General features: G+C 30.3%; 1 protein-coding gene across 1 annotated transcript; it reads left to right on the top strand.

Moving 5' to 3' along the window:
• Positions 1–904: 904 nt before the first annotated feature.
• Positions 905–23,822, top strand: LOC121120242 (uncharacterized). Its single transcript, XM_040715090.2, has 5 exons — positions 905–966; positions 19,200–19,500; positions 19,557–19,913; positions 19,979–20,114; positions 23,364–23,822. Exons 2-5 carry the CDS (start codon positions 19,209–19,211, stop codon positions 23,566–23,568), a joined length of 990 nt encoding a protein of 329 aa, XP_040571024.1. The 5' UTR covers positions 905–966; positions 19,200–19,208; the 3' UTR covers positions 23,569–23,822.
• The last annotated feature ends 2,232 nt before the right edge of the window (positions 23,823–26,054 follow it).

Below are 26,054 nucleotides of genomic sequence, written 5' to 3'. Positions count from 1 at the left end.
GTTTTATATGCATAATAACCACTTTTTATTGAAAGTAGTTAATTATAGGAAGTCAGAATGGGATCATTAAATAATAGGACATAAACCTTACAGTCTATCAAAAGTTTTTTCTTCTATTGCCTAGTTTTATTATATATCTGACCATAAAATTTATTTAAAAATTTTTTATTTCATCGTTATACAATCCTTTTTCTCTGTAATAGGTAAATAAAAAAAAATTCTCGTCCCTAATTGATCTATAAAAGTTGTACAAATCTGGCTACTTTTAGTGAATTTTAGGACATAGTAATTTGATTTAAATAAAAAAAATAAAAATAAATAATCTATCCTTGGCATCAAGTAGTTTCAGTGCAGATATTAAGTATGTTTTATTCTTAAAGGTATTCGACGGAGTTTGATCAATAGTTATTCGAAAATTGTCAACTTTAAGGTCATAAGATGGCAGTTTCTTCAATTATAATGCAATTTATGACATCAGTGAAAAGGTTATGTAATATATATATATATAATTAGACGTCTACACAAGGGAATAAATTCAGTGGTTGGAACTAAAGACTATTAATGTAAGAAAAACAAACAAATGTGATATGGTTTTATAGCCATTATGTCAGCTGATGTCTTTACTTGAATAATTATGAAGATGGTTGAGGGAATGAGTCTTCTATTAAATCTGTACACTCTTACTTAAATCCTCTAGATACTTAAAGATATTATTTATGTCATATTAGTATACAACACACATTGAATCAAATATTAATCTAAGTACTATGAGTGTGTCACGAGGAAAAAACGGAAATCAATAAGCTTCAAGGCCCTTATGCATACATACTTATGTATATCATTTCTGTCAATAATAATATTCATCGTGTATGAACTGTTGTAACAAACAAAGAGCCCAAGTGTTGCATTCGTTTACCAGAACTCCAAGTCCCTGATTGTATTCATACTACATAATAACATATCAAGGTAAGGCTACATTTTATGGACATTATTTTCTATAATTATGAATAAACCCTTACCAATTTTCCAATTTGTATTTTAAATCTAGATTTAATTTTAGTATGTTTTATTACCTCTCAATAGACGATTTTTTGTCATCTTTACTTTTAGAATTTACTAGCAAAAGTTTACCTGGCTTTGCTCGGGGGAAGCAAGGAGAATCAAATCCCATTGACAATGGTCAATATTATTTCTTCTTAATTTTTAGACCCCTTCTGTGCAAGAGAGGATTATAATATATGTAGAATTATGATTAATTAAAAAAAAATTGGGTTATAAACTTCACATAACATACCAATATATATGAATGAATTAATTTGTCCATATGAGAAGCCCATCTGTTATCACTGTCGAAAAATTGTCAAATAAAAAAAAAAATTGCATAAAACTGTTTAGAACTAATTTTGCAAAAAAACTGTTGTTTACTTATTTTGTTAAACAAATAATAAAAATAATTTATTGGAATTGCAAAGAAAAACACAAATTAACCAAGATTTTTTAGTATTTAAAAAATTAAAGGAGAATAATGTCGTCGATAAGAAAACCCTTGATAACTCTTTAATTATTGTAAATATAGCAAAAAATTATTAATAAAATACTCCAAAAATCAAAAATGTTTTTTTGTTCAGTTTAAGTATAAATTATTATTTCCAAAATGCATTTTTTTGTGGCACTTCATCTTAAAAATTGAAAATCGATGTTTTCTGAAAAAAAAATTGAAAAATTATTCAGAAAATGACAGATATTTAAGTTAAAGATCAATTTTTATTTGTCAAACGAATCTTCAGACAAATTTCTACAAATAGATTTTTTATATACGAATCCAATATTCAATTGTAAATAAATTTTTGCACCTAAAAAAGTAAACGAAAGTACAATTTCCATTGATATCTTATTTTACCATAACTTTTTGTTTCAGAAATTTTTTTGAGAACGTCATTGTTCGGATAGTTTTTTTTTTTTTAAATACCGCCAGTCACTTTTTGGTTTGACACCTCTTATCTAATCTCAGTGAGCTAAAAAACAACAAACTTTATTCTTTTGGGCAGAGAACAAACCACCTATATGCCCCCCTTCCAAAAATTGGAACCCCCATTTTAATTTGATCAGGTTTAATAGAGGTACCTCTGCAAATTTTACAGCTTCCTAGGTCCAACTGTGGGGGTACTCACAAAGAACAAACACACAAACTATATTAAATAATTACAGATTAATAAAATTATAAGGTTGAGATCCCCGGAAAAGAAATCTTAGTCCATACTGTTTTTTTAAATTTTTTAAAATAAGGTTTGAGTTCCCTTTAAAAAAAAAAAGACTTTTATGAGATAATTGGGATAAAGAGTACAATAAAAAGAAATTTGAAATGTCATGAATAATGAATTTTCCCTGTTATAAAATAATCAAAAGGAAGAATTTGTCATTATTTAATTGTAATTGTTATTTTCAGTCTCTCAATGTATTTCTATTCACTTTGAAATTTTCTTTTTCTAAAAATAGATTTAGTAATAATTACATTATACATATATATAAATATTTGCAAATTGACTTTTTTTTAATCGACTTCATCAGGAATTTGGTAAATTAAGAATTTAACTAAGAAGCTGAGCCTAGCCAAAAACATAATTGTGGGTTAAATATTCATGTTATATTTATGAGTATTTCCCTAAAAGAAATAAAAAGTTAATTATATGTTTAGAGCTTCACACGTTATCTATTTGGTCAAATAATAGGTTGTTTGAGAATATAGATTGATATATTTGCTATTTTGTCTTTAGGGCATAAGAGTACACATTTCAGTAGTTTTCTACACTTTTAGAAACCTGAATAAAAAATAGGTTAACAAGTTTTAAAAGTCTAAATAAATACTTTGATTAACATTTTTGGAATATAATTAGTTGATATGTGAACAATGGCTTCATTGCGGTGAGTGTAAATTTAAAAAAATTATATGTTAGTAAGAGTAAAATAACCTTGTTCCTACTAATTATTTCTCCCTATTTAGGAAATTATAACGTATCAGCAAGCAAGAAGTAATTTAGGTCATAGTCAGAAATATAAACATTACATACGCCAGTATTTAAAAAAAAATCGAAAATTATCGTGGTCACCCTGACAATTTGAAGTATGATTGGGAGGAGATCAACAAAACTGTCATGATGTTTCATTAAATTAGACAGGGATCACTATATATATCTTTTCAGAAAATACATAGGTGTACATGTCCAGCAATAATAAGGGCAGTTATTACTCCAATGCCGATCCTCAATTATATTCCAAATCTTGTCTTACACTAGTAACTCAAAAAAAAATAACCTTTGTATTTCATTTACTTTTGATTATTGTTCTCTGTTCAAGAATGAAATAATAATATTTACAACTTTAGTAAATAAAATATTTTAAGTATGGTATTAGTGAACTAAAAAATGCATACATACCCCCAAGATGGCGCATATATCCTAAGTTGTAGTCATAAACAAATAAGTAGTCAAAAACATAGTAGTGATTTTCGGTATACCGATTGAAACGGTACTATACAAAATTGAAATTGCAATCTGTTCTTGCTGCTTCTTTACACCATGTGTATAATAATTGTCCTGTCTATGCCGTTACTTCTCAAATAAATGAACTGGAAAATTGTACTTATAAATTAAACTAAGAATGAAGGTAATTGTCTTTTATAACGTCATCAAATATCTGAGCCAGCCCCTCTCTCACACTAAAACAAAAATCATGTGGACGGCCTAAATGACGTCCCAAGGGATCGATTTTAACTTCTTGCAAAGATAGAAACAAAGATACATTGTAAGGTTAAAAGATTAACATTGACTACCTTGTAATAATAGTGCTACACCATACAAATTTTTATTAAGAGACGAGCTGGTCTAGCGTTGGCATTAGAATCCAAGAGCCACTTAAAATTTAAATCACAAGAAAATGATGGCACAGAGTATCTTGATTTTTTAGACAGAAATTCCATATCCGCATAGTTCTTAAAGTTTAATATATTGTCATGTTTGATTGGATAAAGGGCACCCTACGGGCTATTCTTGTAAATCAAACAGTTCCTATAAATGTATTTTATAATTTCAACGTCAACCAAAGGAAATAAGTTGATTGATTAATTTTTTTAAAACCATCAGAACAGGGTTGGCTGATTTAATTCAACTTAATGTATATTTTCACTTGCATGTAAATTGATCATGAACTATATAAAATATACAATTTGTTGAGCGAAGAGAAGAATATGAATAGGAGAAGGATCTCGACTTTTTTGAGTTATTCAGATAAGTAGCACTTCGAAGGGTAACACAACCCCATGCTTAAATAAAGAAAAGAAACATACTAAAATAAATTGAAATAGTCCAAATTTCCACATCGTTTAATTTACAATCTTTCCAAAAGAAAATGTTTTAATCCAAAGTTATCGAACAAGTCCAATTTCGGAATAATATTCCAGATATACTTCTTCTTCTTCTTCTTGGATTAAAGTAATGACCTAATGGGTATGATTGTGAAGAACATATGTGGTGAGTCAACTAGAAATGACGCTTGAAGTACTTTTTCTTAAAAAATTGTGGGATGGATTTGTATTCTTCAACTAATTATCTTCCATTTTTAAAATAAATTATTTTGATTAACTCTACAGAGGCCCCGTTATTCCTACTTAAAGATTGCAAAAATTTACAGTCACAATAAAATAAACATATAGTGTCCCTGATTTAATTTTCTTTTGACATTTGTGGTGCGTCGTTACCATATAAGCAAGGTTAATAGAAATACATACAAGCAATATTGAACAAAAATGACGATAAGCAAAAATCCCAAATTATGTTTTACTTTATTTGACGATAATTTTTGATAACTTAAGTATACTGTCCTCGCAGTTGATGCTAGGATTTATTAATGAAGAGAGTTTTTGAGCGGTTAATCTTCAATGAAACAACTAATTTGGATTTTTTTATTGAAGGAACTCATCGTTTTTATATAATTTGAGGATCGTTGTCGATATTAAAGAGTGAGAAGCTCTTTTGACTAGTGCATACTTCGACTCACAACTTGAAGTACAAAAGTCTTAACTTTTCGTCCCTCTTTTCCCAATGCCTTCCAATATTTCCAATGACTCCTCTGAATCCGTTCACTTCAAATTCAGCTCTAGCCTCTGACAAACATAATTCTAATATTATTTAGAGGAATATCAAATAGAGTGAGGATTGAAGACACAAATTTCTCTATGGAGGATGAAGAGGACAGTAATGCCTTAATTCGAAGCATATAATAAGTGTTTATTGAATCAGCTGAGAGGATGTTTCTGCATTCATAATTTCCTTGATGTCTTCAATGTTGGATTTTTCCAAATTAGTTATATTAGATTTTTATTTTTGACAGAAAGTGTTTTTTTAGCACTCCTGTGTGATATAAATTACACATAACTGTCAACATTAAACACGGAATGAAGAAAAATACGGGGTCGAAGGGACGGAGAAAATGGATAGAAGTTGACTTTTGTGTTCCTTTATTTTTGTAATTTCAAGAATTGAATGACAATACTTTGGATCTTATTGGGTAGTACTTCTTCTTAATCATCCCTTTGATGTTATGCGTTTTTTATAATAAACTCAATTAAATATATATTACTTGTGAGGCATCGATCTTTACTTAATCAAAGAAAAAAATTAATATGCAATATAGTTTATGATTATTGAGTATTCAAATGTCCTTATGTATGTAAAGTCTTGAAACTGTGCAATAGGATAAATTATTCGTAGATTTCGGTTTTGTGTCCATAACTTTCATCTCAATGTATTATACCAAGGAAAAGCTATAGACTTCCTAGGTTATACCTATTGCACAGGTTTAATTTTTTGAACATATAAAAAATTTTTTAAATAAAAAAAAACATCAAGATCGAGCTAACAGTGATTGAATTATATATTACTGTTTTTGCACAACTGTTTTAAATTTTTGTAAATGCAAAATGTACACCATCTACATTTTTGATCTTTTTTATTTATATATAATTTATATAAGGAAGACCCAATACAATTGAAGCACCTTTCTTTAACTCTTGATAATGATGAGGTGGGAAGAGGACTTGAAGAAAGAAGCTGATTAAATATGTAAGGGTGATCGAGGTAAGAAACGGATTCGAGGTTGAAGGTGAGTATGGGGTAGAAAGAGGACTTGAAGTAGACGAGATTGATATAGGTAGAAGGCTTGAATAGTGCTCCATAAGTTCTTATATAAAAAATTTCCTCTTTTTCTCACAATTGATCAGAGGAGCTATATTTCTTTCTAGATATTATTTCCTTTCTTCTGTTAACAAAGCTTCTTCAAAGAAATAATCTTCAGTAATCAAAATTGGTAATTGCTTTGATGAAAGTAAATTCTTTAATAGCCTTAAGGATTTATCTTCTGTACTGTTGGACCACTCACTCATTCTTACAATTCCAGGATGATCAAAGGAGAACATAAATACGTGGTATTCTTTTATTCCTTTTATCTTACCAATGTATTAACATATAATTTTTTTCCTAATTGAACCATTTAACTCCATCTTGTTTTGCAGACAATTTTGGAGGTGTATTATTTACTACTTCAATTAAGTAATCAATCCAATCTATATATTGCTGATTTTTAAAAGGCTTAGAAATAATTCCGAGGCTGTGTGATGGGCAGAAAATTTGGAAAAACTCTCACTAGAAAATGAACATAGATTTTATCCACTTTTCCCAGCATAACAATGTATGCTAAAAGGTCCATAATAATGAAATTTTAGTTCTGACCTCTGAAATACAGTAAAAAAAAAAATAGATGAATAATAAAAATATTATTAAAAGAAATCACCCACCACAATTGTCACATTAAATTTTAGGTCGAGAAGCATAATTTCGTGGTATACACATAATGCAGTACATATAATTAAAACCTTTCTTCCAAGTTTACTGTAATAAGTATAAAGGAAATAAGAATATATAAACGTTTTTTTAGTACAATATATAAATTTACTTGTTCCACTTCATCAAACATGTATGGTATATGTGAGATTCCCCTTTTCCTTCATGTTCAACAGCAAATAAATTGATTTTATATAAATATAACACGTGAGTTCTTCCTTGAATAGAGGAATATGGAATAGACTTAGCCTCGAAAAAGTCGATTGTCAACCATTGAACTTCATTCTTATTATATTTAGCATACTGACTCGTGTGTTGTAGTCTTTTCTTTCCATTTAAACACATTCCAAATGTTGTTTATGGAACTATCAATTCTTAATGTCTAATCGTCTAAAGGATTTTTTTTATGATAGACTCCCTAAACAAGGAGGCTCAAGTTTCCGAATGATCTCAACATACATGGCAAACGTCATTCCGTCTTCCCAAAGTTCCTATCTGTGAACATGCTTTCTTCTACTACTTTATAGATGTATTATTTCAACAATATCTTTCCTAACAAAAATCCTGGCATGATTGAACATATTTCTGGTATAAGATTAATTTATTCTAATAACTTGGAAAACCAACAGTTTGAAGTCTGAATGAGAAGTTAACCTTCGAGGAATAAAAACACCCTGTTCATCATGAGGTTTTCAAGAAATATATTGATACCGTCCTGTCGCTCATACTGCCAGCGAATAATGTAATTAATATCTGCATTAATCATTTATATTATAGCTCTTAATTTGACTTTAGTAGGAGCTGACTCTCAAAGTTGTCTCTCAGCCTCTATCTAGTCATCTTTAGGATCTGTTTCACCTTGTAGAACAAACACTCGCTGCTGACACTACTGTGAAGCACGACATTGTATCTTTGAAATATCTTTTTGACCCTCAAGTAAGCCAAGATAATTTCTAGACATTCAGAGTAATCAGTCATGTATCTTCGTGCTTGACTGTATCCATCTTTTGGGACGTTTGGTGAAGAAATTACTCTCTTTTTGCACATCCTGAGACAGCTGGCTGGATGGCTAAACTTCTAATAAGGTGTTCTTAGGAAGGAACTGTTTTACTTTTTTCTTGAGTCTCCCCTGTAAGAAAGGTTGCTTTGAATTGATCGTGACACAAGAATTTGATGTGTCGAGACCGAGACGAGACCAAAACCATAAAAAAAACTGTCTCGTCCCACATCACTATTACATGATATTTAATTTTGTACAAATTGATACGATCAACCTTTTTTTTTTGTTTTACTATGTCTGTTGCGATATAAAGATAAGGAATTGTTGCAATACTTCGATCAGCGATATAATATCGGAATTAATCGCCGATCAGAAAAACTTTGATTAACAAGCCTGGATATAAGTAAATTTCGTAATGTCTTACATAATTAGATTTCATCTTTTCCAGCCTTTTCCCTCAGTCAACAGATGGACTCCAAGAGAACTTACCCCCTACCATCCTTCGAGTATTCTATAAGAGCCAAATTCACAACTTCTTCCACATAATGAGACTTTGGGTCTAATTTCGTGACCCTTCGAAGTGCCAACTATCCAAGTTACTCGAAAAAGTTGAGATCCTTCTCCTCTTCACTCTTCAAATATATCCTTCTCTTCACTTCACGTTCCTTCACTGGACGTACCGAGCTTATTTCCTTATTATTAAAAGGTTACGAGAATTGAATTTCAACTATCCTGTATCGCTGTCTCCAATTTCAAGATAAAAAGAGAAAGTATGAAGTGCGGGTAAACTTATACAGTATACCCCTTAAAACTTCATTATAATAGGAACAAGTTTGTAATATTTTTCATTAGAAAACTCCATGGCATTATTCACTTCATTTTTCGTTGAGCATTTTCCCTTGAAGTTTTGGATGGATCATGTTGGTCCACATATGATATCTTGTAATGAGTTTTTCATAACTTTTATATACAACTTTTCAGATTCCTTCTTATTTGAAAAATATGTCATTATTTTTTTGACACGTCTAACGCATGAGCAATAGTGAACTGGTCACTCTGAACCGCATCCAGAGCTTTTATTACATGATGCAATCGACTAAGTAATTCTTCAGCAGAACGTTTTAGGTCATAATTTAATTTTTTTTTTCTTATTACATGTTAATTCAGTTCTCTGTCGACGTTACATATCTGTAAATGAACTGTCCGGTTATTCATAAATGATATGAGACAATCCGACGTTGTGTTTCTTGTGCCGGGATGATACATTTACCACCTTCTTGTCAATATCTTATTGAAGCATAATGGTTATTCCTAAAATATTTAATAACATGAACTAGTGATGGGACGATTATTCAGAAGTCGGATAATCGTTTTTTTTTCTGGAATCGGAGTTGGCATTGAGAAAATAATGTTTAATTTGCGATTCCAATTCTAATGTATTATTCTTTATTACTTGGGATTCTCGGTTTTTCTTTTTCGAGCCGATTATAATATGTAAATCATCCAAGACTCACTTCCTTTTTCTGTAAAATTTAGAATTTATGTTTTCCCACAGACAAAACTATGTTGGACCTTGTTGATTCTTGTGCAATATATAATCTTATTTCCAGTTCGTGTGAAAAGTAATCTTTGTTTTATTTTTTTTATAGAAAAGCGGGATTAATAGACCTTACTTTGAATTACATAGTTAATTAAGCACACACTCAAAAGTACTCCTAAGACCAATAGATATACGACAAACTTGCCTGCATTAATATAGATGAATGATAATTAATAAATGAATATTTCCAAATGCATGAAGGAGGGGCGGGACTACTATTAAACATAAATCTTAATGGTCAAATTTGATTTTCAATCTGTTAGGTAACAATTAATTTGGCATATCCTTTTAGATTTAAGCTTAAACCTATTCCTCTAGCAATTGTAACATTTGAGTACTAGAGTATTATTATCTTAGTAACTAACATCATTTTCTTTGTTTAAATAGTAGTTACAACTTGAAGTGAATTTACTGGTTAAAATTTTAAAATCTTTCATTTTCGATATTTTTTTAAAATCAATTTTTTCTCTTTAAAAAAGAATATGAAATTTTTTTTTGGCCGTATCAAAATTTTTATTTTTCTACATATTTCTACTTTCGGAATCAGCATCGGGATTTTTTTTTGGAATTGTGCCATCACTTACATGGACTTATCACGCCTTCAATTTTGAGGTCATGAGCTATAAAATTTACTAAGTGAGCTGTTTATCTATATGTAAAGAAAAAGCTCTCAGGTCCTTTGCAATTTATTTGAAAATTTCTTATATTATTTGCATTAGTAGCATTGTCCGTAAAAGCACATCCTATTTGACAATTGAAATCATGTTTCGCCTTTGATATTTAATTTTGCAGCAAAATTAGAAGATATTTCAGCAGTGTGAGATTTTCCTGATTAGTCATATTGTCTCAAGTAAGAAAATCTGACCGATGGAATTTGTTAGAGTAACAAATATTATTAGTTCGTTATGGATGTTCTACCAACCATCAATGGAAAGACATACTGTTCCATTCTTCAAAATATCTGTACAATTTTTATACGCCTTCTCATAGACATGTTCTAAATACTTATCAGCAATATCTTTGCTAAAAGGAGGATTATAGCCTAGTTTGAGGGTTGGAACCATTTTGCGAAACTAGGGTGCTCAATAAGACGAAAAGGTGAATTCGTAGCATATATCATCCTTGCAATTCCTTAATAATTATTTTCTTTGTCGATTGGCTGAAGTTTTTATAACAAATTTATATAAAGTTGCTGCACTCCTACATATAAATTGGCTATAAGAAGTGGCGCTTGTAAAGGTGTTTGATACTGACTTTTTTAAAATTGGATAGCTCAAGTTTGTATTTAATTCCTTGAGAGTCGATGATTAAGCGAATAAATCTGTAGAGTGTAGACACATATTATGAAAGATACTAAAAAATTTATCTTATTCCATAATAGGTTTTTTTTTTGAAAATTGAAAAGTTTTCAGATTTTAGATTTCAGAAATATCTAAATTTATTAATTAGAGATCATCTTGCCACATTTTTTCAAAATACTTCATTTCACCACTTCAACTCCGACTCCATATATTAGATTTAAAATGACTTATAAATTTGCAGACCTTTTTTTCCATTAGCCATCTCATTGACAATTTAAATTAATTAAAAAATTAAAGAAAATCAAGTGGAGATATACTTTATACATGAATATATTAAAATTGATTTGGAAATTTAGGATTATGTACATGTATGAGTTAAAGTCTAAATCCAACTATTTTTAATTCTGTGAGTCAGGCTATATGAAATTTTGTAACTCCACAACCCTGCAATATAATTTTATAAATTTACTTAAAACAAATCTTTTCACCATTATATTTGTTTTCATATAATCGTAATTTTTGTTATAAAGTTAATGATATGTATATGGAAAATCTTTACACCTTGATCTTATATTATCGGGCCCATGATGATTTTGATTAAAAAAATTAATGATAAAAAATCGATTTTTGATTTTTTCGAAAAATATAGTAAAATTCACTGCAATTCACAAAAATTATAATTTGCTGGAATGACGAAAATTGATTCGAATAAAAAGCAAAACTCCTTTTTTTGCGGGGGGGTATATCTTTTCTAGCCCGCCCCTTGCAGACACTCTGCCAGTGTACTTGGTAATGCAGAGGATGTGACTCTACTAAAAGTTTTAACAAATTTAATGAGATATCATTAATGTTTGTTTTATTATAGTAATTATTTAAAGGAGTCAAATGGGACGCGTCCTTAAAATCAAGAACCGTTCATTCTTGTACTACTTTGGAATTAAATATAACATTTGTCTTTAGGAAAAACTATTAGACTTCTTATTTATAATCAGAAAATGGAATTTGTTCAAACCATTATTTGTAACTTATATTAAACATTTTGGCAACTTAATTTCAATCTACAATTTTTGACAAATTTGAAAACAACAGATGCCTTTTATTTGTGACATTAGACATTTTTGTCAGAAGAAGAGAGGTTGCAGTAAAGTCCCTTACTTTGTAGTCATAGGTATGCGTACATTTCATTATTAGTGAGCTCGAATAATTACAAAAAATCCAACGTTTTCAAAAATAAAATATACCATATCTTTTTGTATATTGATAAAAATCGAGTATCAGTTTTATTCTTTGAGGTAAACTGGAAAACTGATAAACCTAATGAATGAATATTTAACTGCATTCTTAATACAGTGGTCAATCAAAATTTCTACCAGTATAATAGAAATATTACTAAAATGTATTTTTATTATACTAACAAAGAAAGAGCGGATATTTTGAAACTTATAATTCAATTGATCCCTTTCTCATCTTTGTAGATCCTAATAACCCATGGGAAGTTGTAAGAGATCAAAATATCTCCTACTGAAAAATTGATCAATTGTTTAAAAGAAAAAATAGCTGACTGGATTTAAACAACTTTTTTTTCGGCCAGTATTTGAGTTTCTCCCTTTTATGACCTGGAAATTGGCCTCAACCTTTAAGTATTTAATTAAACTCAAAAATTCTATGTAAATTGTTAATAAAATATATACAGGGAGTTAAGATCCAATTGGTGCTTCTATGCACCAGCAATTTTGTTGTGATGCTTAACTCGAGTTAAATATAGTTAGATCTAGAGCAGAGCCAGACAAACAGTTTATTGGCCGAGAATGAATTTAGAAATTCAAGAAATGGTATAAGAAATGTATAGATAGGTTACCATCTTTACCAAAGTAAGCACTTTTGTGTGATTTGACTCCAATAAGACCATTCGAAATTGCATTTGCTGACCTGTGTGAGAGTAAAGGTAAACGTTATATTGTTTATGATGATAGACTATAGGGTTACACATACATAGAAGAATTTAAGAGAGTTCCTAATTCTAAATATGTAATTGCTGTGTTGAGGAAGAAATTTTCGGTAAGTGGAATTCCTACAAAGTTGAGGACGGATCAAGGTCCACAATTTAATTCTAAAGAACTTAAGGAGTTTTTGAACATATGGAGCAGAAAATGAGGATCATCATTTCCTCATTATTCTTAAAGTAATGCTCATGCTGCAAGTAAAGTCAAAGTAATGAAGGCATTATTCGAAAAAGTAATTAGAAATTGTGGGTCAGAAGAGTTTTTTCTTGGATTACTTGAGTTTAGAAATACCCCGAAGATTGATAGAAAATAACCTCGTGAAGTTTTATTTGGTCATTAAGTACGATTTGGCATACCACAACATTGGAGAAGTTATGTTACAACGATCTGGACTCAATCGTTGGATGAGGAGAGGCGTAGAGAAAAGGAAATTAATTATTACACTTTAAATACAAGAGACTTACCTGAGTTGAATGTGAGAACTAATGTAATAGTATAAAATTATTGAACTCGGAGATGTTCGAATGTAGGTGAAGTAATAGAAGAGGGAGTTAATAGAAGCTATGGCGTCCAATTAGAGATAGGGAAAATATTGTGGAGAAACTGGAGGTTTTTGAGAGTTCAAACCATAATATATTTAGGTATGTATATATAAATAAGTACTTTTTCAATGCTAATCTGCATTTTTTTTTAACTACGATTATTTGAACAAGAAAACAAACAAATATTAAAGATTTACACGTAAATACATAACTAAATCTTGTAAAATACCAATCGGATGACTTAATGAAATTTATTCTTTCCTTTTTATAAAAAAAAGTCAATATAATAAGGATACTTTTAGATATTTTATATAAATACATCCCAACCTATGGCATTTGCTCTTCAATAGGTATTATCAACAGACATCCCGCGAAAATTAATTAATAGCCATAATTAAATCAATATGATGCATTTGATGTTGGTAAAATTGCCCTAAATTATGTTGTTATGGCGAGACTGACATATATAATGATAAAAATCATGGATTATTTTGGGCATGTTAAAAAAACGCGAATCAACATGGAAAACCCCACAATTTAAAGAATACTTTGAATTAGAACAGCTTAGCTGTCATGGTGTTATATTAGAACAGCTACAATCAGCTATCACGAGGGAGAAGGAAATAAAAAAAGACATTGTCAAGAATTACTCCGATGTGGAGATCCTTTATTCTACTTTAAGTTTAACAAGGACTCACAATTATAACTCTGCAAAAACTCTTCAATGTTATTCTCCGTCTTTTATGAGCACACATGAATGTTCAATCTGGGTTTGAATACATATGAATGTAGTTGGAGTTAAATAATAATGCCAATAGCTATGGGAAAAAATTATTTATCAGATTACCAATTCCAAAAAAACGGCAAGCTAAAAAATACACAAAATTTACATCATTAGACATACAAAACTAACACCTTCGGAAGGAAGTGAATCCAATGCCATCAATTGATTGTATTGTCACTAGGTAATATCTGCTTTTTTTCATCAATCAACATTAATATTCAACTTATTGCTAAATCATTCTCTAATAAAGTTGATCCAACGCCCATATCCGTGTTCTCTGGCTTGATAGTATATTTATATTTATGAAGATGTGAGTTACTTTTATCAGATATACATTTGGTCTAACATAAATATCGTTCATAACTCTCTCATGAGTACTTAGGCCAGATAATGAGGATTGCCACAATCATTCTGAATGCATACTTGAAAAATATAGCTCAGAATGTTTCCTTAATATGGGCTGTGAAATGATCTTTTTATCCCAAAAGCTGTAGAGAAACCCTGTTCTATAAGATGAATTATTTTATCAAAAAAGTAAAATACTTTGTGACTATAAGTTAAATTTGAGACAAGGATATTTGTCCTTGATATTTAGATCACTGATGATTGATTTCTTCTGACGAATTATTATGACAAATACAACGCATTTTATTTTACTTCCAAACAAGTTTATGCTATTTTTAAGTTTCAATCTTTATAAACCCTGGCTACAATTTAGTTTATCAATCTAGTTAGTTGCTTTTTGGAGATAACTAACAGTTCTTTCGACATTCATCAGAAACACCGTTGTTGGAACACATATTTGATTTTATATAAATCTCAATGTCTATAATACATGGTGTGAATAATTAAATAGCTATTAATATAATAATTTTAACCAAAAAAAAAGAAAAAGAAAAATGAATAACAAATTCAAATAGTTGTGAGAGGTTCAATGATATTTATCTTATTTATTGCGTTAAGTTAATTGACTTAACTTTTTTATTTATTTCGGCTCCATATAATATAAAACGACGAGTGTTGTGTTAGTTTTTATTTAAGACTGAGATCCTGTCCAGTCCCACTTGTCGGTCCTTAAAGAAGATAACATTGATCCCATGTGACGTCGTAGAGTGTGTTTTTCCTTATTTTAATTATTTTGTTATAAAGTAAAATCTGTATCACTGCGTTACCCCACAAAAAAAAATATAATCAAATTAATCAAGAGCAAATTATACCTACAATGAAACAGGAATTTATACCTCCTGAATATTTAATAAATCAAAATGTTACATAATTGATTCCAAGACAGTCATCAAGAATTTCAGAGCCTCCAAATAGACTTCAAGTTGGAAATTGAACTGTTGAATTCATTGCTAAATTGATTTTTTTTAAATTAATTGTGTTTTTGGTTTATATTGTTAATTAGAAAGGAGTATTGTAACATCTTATCTATTATTATTGTCACACTGTATATATATATAATATTATTGTCTCTTGTATTTCCTTTTATTAAATGCAGAATATACTTGTCTTACTATCAATGCGGACGCGGATATTTTCCTAAGTTATCAAGATATTTTATGTCCTATCAGTTCGGTCATATTTAAATGTATCAGTCCTAGGATCAGTCTTTTGTAGAAACTAAAACAGCTGAAATTACGTAATTAATATTAACTACGTCATTTGAGTAGTTTAAGTTTCATCATAATTCATAACCTCTTTCAATGAGACAAGATACCGTTAGGAGATATGCGACAAAAAAGTATTATTATACATTATAGCCATCATTCATTATTTTCTTAGTTGTTATATTCTTCAATCCTACCTATGAGCTAAGAAAAAAAAAGACAATTATGACCGTAGGACTGAAAGATCGGGTTATAGGAAAGTTTACCACGTTCTTTTCACCCCTGGAAAGTTCATCTCCCTCTTTTCATCCAGGGAAACGTTCATCTTAAAACAAGTTCATTCCGAAACAAGTTAATGACGAAGCAAGTTCACCTCCAGGAAAGTTCATCCCAAGGAAAATTAAATTCATCCGAAGACCAGTTCATCTCGAGGAACTAACATATTTTTATAAAATCTAAATTATAGTTATTAGAAAAGGTAAAATGAGTGAATTTTACTATTTATTGTAAAAATAGATATATTCAATTTAGGAAAGTAAAAATTACATAATGCTATATGTCAAATTTGTTGCGATCAGTGGTTAAAGGGAAAATAAAATTTTTCGTTAAGCATAAGATAGTTCTTATTTCAATTAGGAACTTCCTTACTAAGATAATGATTATATTATTAATTTATTAAATCTTTGTATTAATAGAAGAATAAAATAATACATCATAGTTGATTTTTTTCATTAAGATTTATTCCAAATATATATATTATGGGGTATGCATTTTTCTAAGGATGAACTTCTCTTGTGATGAACTTTCCTCGCGATGATTTTGCATTCCAATGAACTTGTCTTGGAATGAACTTGTTGTGCAAGTGAACCACTAGTATAAAAAGTAGATATTTACCCACTGCTTCCCTGAGCATCAATGATCCCTTTCAATAGACTATTATACCCACGAATTGTGCAAAAGAACCGCAGGTTCAAGAAGTGTGTCATAACCCACCACCACCGCTTCCTTGAGCATCAAGAACCCCTTTCAATATACTATAATGTATCCCAGCTCATGGGCTTTCTTTTGTGTTATACTTTCTGGCTCTGAAAGATATATGTCACGTTGGTGATGTTCTTTTGACCGTCATGCGGCTCCTCTGCAACCGGTGGGCTTAGGTTTTTTTAACACTAAAATGTAAGCCAAAAAGGTGAGCAATTTGAATGAACGTGATAAAATGTGGGTTTGTGAGGATGACTATAGCAACAAGTGCAGATCTAATAAAACTTTACATTAGAATTGTTGATCCTATTTAATAATATTCGAACTACACGGTTGTATATTTCATATAAATTTTGTTAGTTTTTTCTAAAAATACATTTAATAAAAAAGTTATAGAACTATAATTTTCAACATCAAATGTAGTAATTTCAAAAATCCTCTTTTTGAACATATTTAACATAGCTAATATTGCCTAAATATTTTTACTTAATAGATCCTAAATATAAACACATTTATGAAATCAACTACTTTTGCTGCATATTATGCTATAATGAATTTTGCTATTACGGAGGTGTCCATTTTTTTTTTGGATGAACTTATTTGTTTGGAGTATGTGCAATTGTACCACTAAAATCCTTGTTCATTACCATCCGACCGAATTGATACAGTCAGTTGCAATGTAACTTCCTTCTCTCTGTGAACTTCATCAATACTGAGGAATGACTCCTTGTAATGCTTCTTACATTGAGCTGTTTTATAACGTTATTTTTTGTCCATAATCTATATTATCTGTTTAGTGTTACATGGATCACAAAAGCCAAGACATTGTGGGAATAATTTTCTACACGGTCGATACATGGACCTTCGACTTTGACGCACTATCCTACCTCAGTCTCTTTAAACTGTCTTGAGGAGAGTTGTATCATCCTGTTTCTTTGTTCTTCTTGCTTGTGATTAGCTCCTCTCTGTTACACTTGGCCGTCCATACCAAATTGCCAATGTGATCACTTTAGATATGTCCAATCATCTTCATTTCCCCACATGGAAGGTTTTGAAGTATAGCATTTAAGGCCGAAGATGGAAAATTTTTGTTTTCCTGATACAGATTGTTCACAGAATTACCATTTCTTGTCATCAACTGGTGTTCTCTCTATTCCCTCAACTTTGGGCCTTTCTTGGTCTATATTTCCACACATCTCTAATAGATGCTACTCCTTGGTTATATCAAACTCATTGGATTAATGTAAAACCGTCAATTCCGATCTTTATATGATAGCCATACATTACTTTGTATGAAGTTCGTCCAATACCAAAGTGAAAGCGGTGATTCTTGCCATATTGAACAAAAAACAGTCCATTGTCAACTTACTTGTCTTGTTGTCACGTTGCACATCATAAGAATGTCTCCATTGACTTGTGGTTTTCCATGCACAGCTCACTTGCACAACTCTAGGACTGAGGTCAATTATAGACTATTAGAAGGGATCCCTAATGCTCAATAGAGCGGTGGCGGTGGTTAATGACCCATATTTTCGACCAGTGGTTCACTTGCACAACCCATAGAATTATTAACCATCTATTATAGGATATTGAAAGGGGTCCTTGATGCTCAGGAATCTTCATCTCAGGGAAACAGTGCCAGTGGGTAAAAATCCACTTTTTACACCAGTGGTGTTTTTGCACAATCCGAGGGCTGGGATGTATCATAAGATATTAGAAGGGGTCCTTGACAATCAGGATATTGGCGGTGATATATTTTGATCCCCCTTGTGGACAAGTGCTTCACTAGCGTAACACGTGGGACAGGGTGTATTATAGTATATTCGAAGGGGTGCTTGATACTCAGTGATGCGGTTTCACGCTCCCTCCTTTATCTGAGCAACGCCGAGTAACCTTATGCTAGTAAATTATGTAACTAAGTACAAATATAATAGATTCGTTTTATATTACATTACAACGACAGCATGAATATTTCTTGCAAGATTTGGCAATGCTCATAATACATAAAAATAATTCGGCTTAATAAACCATCAACATTCTTAGGAATAATTTCAAGGATTAACAGATCGACTGGACTAGACCGAATAAATAACGACTAATATAACGCTAAAAATGGCCATAAAATTTTTCACTAGCTGTAGGTTTGTCCTTGTAGCCTTTTTTAAATCACGTAAAGTTGCATGAAAATGCTCTGAAAGTAAAAATAATTAAGTTAGTTAGACTAACTGTAACAAAGTAATAAAATATTTTAGAGGCTGGAAGGTTAACTCCAATTTAAATATCCAATAACCCCTTACTAAATATTTTTTAAAGTTTATAGTTTTAAATAATGGAAATTATAGAAATTATTATTTTTAGGGGTCTTTTTTCCAGTTAGTTAGTTATTTCCAGATCATATTTAAATGAATTTAACAAGATACATTAAGTTATATTTAATTAGCGTTGTAGTTTTCAAATCTATTTTTTCATTTCTAAATCATTTAAGGAAGATATTATGTCAATACTACGTCATAGAAATAAATGTTTTCTATTTTTGGGTATATTATCATTAAAATTCACTTACATACTATTTGTATACGAATATGAAGTTTCTGTGCAAGTACAAAATTGTGACTGTAATATGAAACTTTCAAAAAAAAATGTTATTGTTAATGACTATCGTGATACAACTTGTTCAGAGACATCATGGAGAAGAGGAAAAGGACAAAAAGTGGTTTCATATTCTTATTATCCAAGTATTTCAAGGAGTATGGCAAAGAAACGTAAATACTTTGAAGGGATCCTAGGTAAATATTTTAATTGATTTTGACAATAATGAATCTCATTTTTAATATTTTTTTAGCGAATGCAAAATCTCTTCATATATATTATCCAGGTTGGATCATGCGTGTTTACTATGACTTACATGACTTTCACCCTCAATTGAAAGAATTGTGCCGTATCGTTTGTATATATGATCACGTAGATTTATGTAATATTAGACATTTGCCTGGGAAATTGGCTGATGAATCTCTGAGAATGTTTGGAATGCTCTGGAGATTTTTGCCAGTTATTGATCCACAAGTTGATTTGCTTCTTAGTAGGGATCTTGACAGTCGGTTTTCAAACAGAGAATTAACTGCAGTTCAGGAATGGATGAATTCAGATAAGATTCTCCATATAATGAGGGATCATCCTTTTCATAACGTGCCTATTCTGGGTTGGTTTAATAAATAGCAATTTAACTTTTAGAACTTCAACATAAACAATTATTTTTTATTATAGGTGGACTTTGGGGAGCTAATTTAACCAACAAAGAGTCTAGAATATTGTGGGAAATTTCATGGAAAAATATTCTTCTCGATTCAGGAGCTTGGGCCTCCAGATTCTCACGAGGATCAGATCAAGTTTTATTAAAAAAGTATGACAAAAATATCAATGCAAGTAACGCAAACTCTTTTTTTTCTTTTTTAACCAACTAAGGGGTAGATTTTAAAGTAGGATAGATATAAAGTAAAAGAGAGAATTGAATTAAAACACTCGTAAAATGAATATCTTAAGAAGGGGAATATATTTTTTTGTTCATATATTTGTTATGTGTTATCAACTTAATCCTTAAAAAATAAAATTCTTTTTGTCCCATAAACTTCCATTATTGAACTGGGATATAATACACCCCGATAATGATAAAAAGGCTTCTCATTCCTTTGAATCTACATTTTATTACTAATACTTTTCAGCATGCTCCTGAAACATTAAATGTAATTACATGAAATTATTTATTTATCTTTATTATGCTTTGTTTAAGATGTGTCGATGCATCAAGTCATTTTTAATCGAGGCTTAGATAATTTAATTAACTGTTCTTCTAAAAGTCGTTCCTTTGTTTTTTCTTTTGATTTCTTAAATAATTCCTTTTTTTAATTTTTGATGGTAAATTCTACTTAGTGAACTCATATGAACTTTCTACAATTATAAACCTAAAATATTTGTCGTAGTTGTAATTTTATATCCACATCACGTGGTATTTTAAGCAACTCTTCCATTTTCGGTTCATATTTGAAATCCTAAAAAATGTTTTTGAGATAAAAATGATGGATTGACGTAATGTGTACAATTCAAAATCAAATTAGCTTGATATTAAAGGGTATTCTAACCCATTCTCTCCGGCATTAACTTTTTTGTTCCAAATTTTTTGATATTTTATGCAGCTTATATACACTCTATACTGAGTATATAATTCAAATTTCAGGTGAATTGAACGGATAGTTTTCCATATAATGGATGTGGCCATATGACCACGCTAGGATAATACGGGTACAAATAGTAAACACATTCATTAATAACTTTTTGCTCATTTCCTTTATCTTTTATTCTCAAGCTATAAAATTTATAGTTAGGTATAATCGTACATCCTACATATGGCATAAAATAACTTGATCCTGTTACATAACAGTTTACACAAATCCCTACGTCATATTTCCTACAATCTGTACGCCCCGTTCAAGAACAATAGCCTGCACCACATCTTCTTTTCTTACCATGTGGTACAGGCTGCACAAGATGATCTTTATCATCGTACCTCATATGGAGCACACTGGGACTCGCTCACGATTTCCTCCCATATGTCTTAAGAGGGTTGCCATTTCTTGATAAGTGGGACATTGCAATTTCTCTTCTGACATCTAGATAACTAGCTGAACCACCTATACCTCGATAGAATTTCCATGCATTTTGAAGCGATTAATCTAGCAACCAGGTAAACACACTCCACCACCATTTGTTACTACGGATACCAAGACGATACGTATTCATATTTTGATTTGCGAGGTCTGTACCTCCCATGTGTTTGTTGTGGTGTTGAAAGGACATCGGAACACTTACATTTACTATCTTTGATTCCACTCTGTTTCACCTTTTTATGACTTTTCTTGGTTCTGTTCCATATACTGTTGAAGCAACCGTCACAACAGAATTATCTTTCCAATGAAATACGAGAACTTTATCATCGTCAATAGTAGCGGTGCACTGGTCGTGAACCTCTTATGAAAAAGTTTACTATCCATAAGGGAATAATTACCTAACAAACGATTATACTTTATTGGGCCAGTGCCATTGTAGCCGCGTTTATTCCAATCACTGCAAAGGGCCAGCGTAGTAAACAGATTGTCAAAAACCACATGATATCAAAAGTATTTTTTGTGTCCAAATACTGATCTAGTAAGTGTAAAATAGTTGCAGCACATTTACTAAACTTAGTTTCATTTTCAATGGTCCCATTGTACGTCTTTCCCTGGTAAATATCGAATGCTAAGAGATAACCACATATCAAATTCTGGCGCTAAACATTGTAGCTGAATCGAATTGGTTATTCCTAATTGCATGTTTACAGCCGTGTTTACCAAAATATTTGATCATATCCCCTTCATGTGATTTTGTCGGCGTTGCAACAAAATGCAACATGTATTTTCTTTTTTTTTGTAAATTAAGAATCAAAGGGTGCAATTTCGAATGCCCTCTTTATCAAGTATGCCATTAGAATTGAAATCCAAACACTTCATTATCAAATCAAATCGGTCTCAACGTATTGCTTCATGCACAGCTATATTGTGTACATCATAGCCGGTTGACCAATATATGGCTTTACCTGGTAGTTTATTGTAACCTGATACAATGGGAATAGCCAGAAAAGTACTATTTCATCACACTTCACATGTATGTTTGTCCAATTTTTAGACAGACAATATACTTGTATTTTTCAAAAATATGACTGATTAGTTCCTCGTCAAAGAACAGTTCAAATAATATAACAGGAGTAAAGTTTCGATACCTTGTATAATCTGCTTCGGGAAATATTGGAACAGCATTTGCATTTTTACCGTGAGAATACCATGTAATATTTTGAGTTTTTTTCTTAAATGCCGACCCTGTTTTATTTATTTTGCAAGGTTCTAACAAATCCCTTACTCTACCACATTTTTTCACCTCAACTGACGCCCTCAGTTGATTACCGCTAAGATTATCTGATCCAACGTGTTTAGCTGAATTATCAGTGGCCAAATCTTTGTCTATGAGTTCATAGACTTCAGGTGGTTTGATATTATAGACAATGTATATTTTATAAAATAAATTTTCCCATCTACACATATATGATAGGCATTTACAGATTCTTAACCAAATTCTAAGTAAACAAGATTAATATTCACATACATTTTTGCGTGAAAAGTCGAAAAAAATATTTAGTGATTTTATAATATAAGAATAACAAATTATTTTTATCTTTTTAATTAATATTTACGAGTGCAAAATATATGGAATATTTAAAAGAATAAGAAAAAATTTAAATGACATAATTTTAATATTCCTTCAACTGTATTAATGATTAAATTATTCAGGTTTTATTTTTGGGGTTTCTTTGATACTCTATTTAGTAACCACGTTATAAAAACAATTTTCAATAACCGAGAGAACAATGATTTCACGATTGTTTTAATTCCATTCTATCTTTCATTTGATAACTATACTACTAATTCTAATAATAAAAAAAAAGTCTTTATTTGGTCTAAAATAGGAAGAGAAAAAAAATTAGTCCACATTCCATATATGGTGCAAACATATCCTACACATAACTTTTCGTTTAAATAAGTTGAGTTTAATAATCAAATTTTAGATATGTTTGGGATACCTGGGGTTGGAATTACGCTCTACAACATGATTCCTATAAATGCAAACGCTTTGCCAACTCAAAACCTTGGCCCGTGGAAAGATTAAAAGGAGTAAATAACTTTGTCGGAGCAATTTCAAATTTGAATAAAACCCTAGTGAGAGAATGTCCAAAGGAATGTAGAAAATATATTGAATGGAAATATTGCTAAACAAAACCAAAAGACTGATTTGGAAGAGGGAAAAAGTGTTATATCTATCATTTCTTGAATAATATGTTCAATTTTATATAAAATATTAATATCATGAAGTTACATGTTATTTATTACAAAATTAACTATCTTTGAAAACAAACTCTTTCTCATAGATGATTCACGATTGTTCTAAAAGAGTAAATTCAGGGCAATTTATGTTTATAATACATGTTTACTTCTGTAGTTCTTTCTAATAAATTACTTTGTATAATATTAAAGTACTATATTTCTATTATTCTGAAAATTTTAAAAGTAATCATATTGAGTATTTTTATCAACTTGGATCTCGAATGTCATTTTGAAGAAGAGAAAAACACATAGTAGCTAGGCTTCTGTATTTTTCTTGTTAATTGCGAGCTGTTAATCATTATTTTTTATCATATTGATAATTGTATTAATATAGGAATCAATGATTCAGTATAAAATTGCACTAATTTCAAGCAAAGGTACGTGATTAATACAAATTAATATAAAATCATTTGTAATTACCTTTTTTAGTTTATAATTTGTAGAGTCAGCTGCTTTTAAAAAAGTCAATACATGAAAACAGCCCAAAGGAAAATACATTGTTCCTTTATTAATTTCAAAAAGCTGTACTTGATAAAGATTGTATTTGTCCTTATTTATTCGGTCTAGTCCAGTTTATTTTTAGGATTGGTCCCATCAATCCTTGAGACCGGTCCTTAAGACTGTTAGCACTAGAACTGATTTAAAAAAATTGAATGACGTGATGAAGGACCGAATTTTATAAATTTTAGCAATGTTATGCAGACCTCAACTGGAGTCTTGAATACTAAATAAGGACCAACAAAACACTGGTTGTGATAAAAAACTGTATAAAGATATATAAATCAAATATCGGAACTTTTAAAGATAAATATGAACTCAGCAACCCCGAATTTCGTAAGTATGAACAATGAACATAGGGAAAATAACACATAGATAATTGGCATATAAATAACAAAGAAAAGTGATTAAGTGGAAGAAATGGCACAGTTATTTTCAGCTGATATATATAAGTAAGTTATAAGGAACCACTATTTATCATCATGGTTATGATATATATAATTAACTAACATACGAGTACATATAATGGAGGGTAATATGATGTACATTTTTATCTTGTTAACCATAAATCTAATAGGGTATAGGGGAAGTTTTTTAAAATCTATATCAGTTATTTTGTAATAAGGATATCTTGTCCTCAATACATCAGCTATTCAATTATGGATTAACGCACACAAGATCAATTCAAGACGGATTCAATATCTTTCATTGTTTTTTTACCATGCAAAATTTGTCAAATAATTGTGCACTATTCCGACTAACTTTGATCCCTGGATACAGCCTATTCAAGAGATAATAGAAGATAGTAAAATGGTGACAGGTTATTTGTTTACTGTGTTCTTTTCTAAAACCAGGGATGCAGAAACAAAAATAAAACTGACCAGATCCTTTTCTATGATATTGCAGAGTAATTTTAAGGTGTCGGTAAAATATTGTATTTTCTTATAAACTACGTCAGCGTAGAATAATTTTGCTATTTTTTCGACTTTTCCACTTACTTCTTCACCTTCTTTTCGTTTGGCATTTCCCCTTACATATCTATACAGATGTACATACAAATAAAATGCTCATACCTTATTAAGGAAACAAAGTATTTAATTTATATACATATACTTGCACTCAAATGTAAATCCTAAATTGGTACTCTATCTAAATTATGACTTATATATGATGTATAGTATTCATTTTTCAGTGTGCCTCTTTACATGGCATGATTAAATGATCCCGTTTTCAATCTTGAAAATAATAAAAGCTTGAGTATATTTAATAATCATTAAATTACTCTTGTGTTAGTAAAGCTTCAAATTCGAACATGATTCCCAGACCATATATTAAAATTTCAAATTATATATGACTGCATAGTGTACATATTTGATATGTACTGTATGAATTGATTATGTTATTTTATTTAAATAGTATATTTCATGATATGCTCTCAATATTATCCTTAAAAATGGCAGCTCTGACAATTTGAAGAATATTGAGAGGAGAGTAGCCTATTTTTCCTAATGTTTTATTAAATTAGTTGCAAACAGTGGAAGAAACACAAGTCCCACTCCGTACCAAGCAAGAACATAGACAGGAATGACTTTAATGGGGATCCTCAATTCTTCTCTGAGTCCAACAAGGACTCACATTTATAACTCCTAAACACGTCCTCAGTGTTACACTTCGACTTCTACGCACTAGTTATTACTTTTTATTTATATGTTTTCTCTTCAAAAATGTAAGAACTATGTTAACAGCTTTGTAAAAAAAATAAACACTCTTTAAATTGACAAGTGAGAAAAAAATTGTATTAAGGTCATATTTTTACAACTTTTGATTCATGATTTGTTTCCCTAACAAGCATAAATGATTAATCATAAAAATATAAT

This window comes from Lepeophtheirus salmonis, chromosome 6, assembly GCF_016086655.4.
Source record: "Lepeophtheirus salmonis chromosome 6, UVic_Lsal_1.4, whole genome shotgun sequence".
Taxonomy (NCBI): Eukaryota; Metazoa; Arthropoda; class Copepoda; order Siphonostomatoida; family Caligidae; genus Lepeophtheirus; species Lepeophtheirus salmonis.
This window is presented reverse-complemented; position numbering and strand designations above follow the sequence as displayed.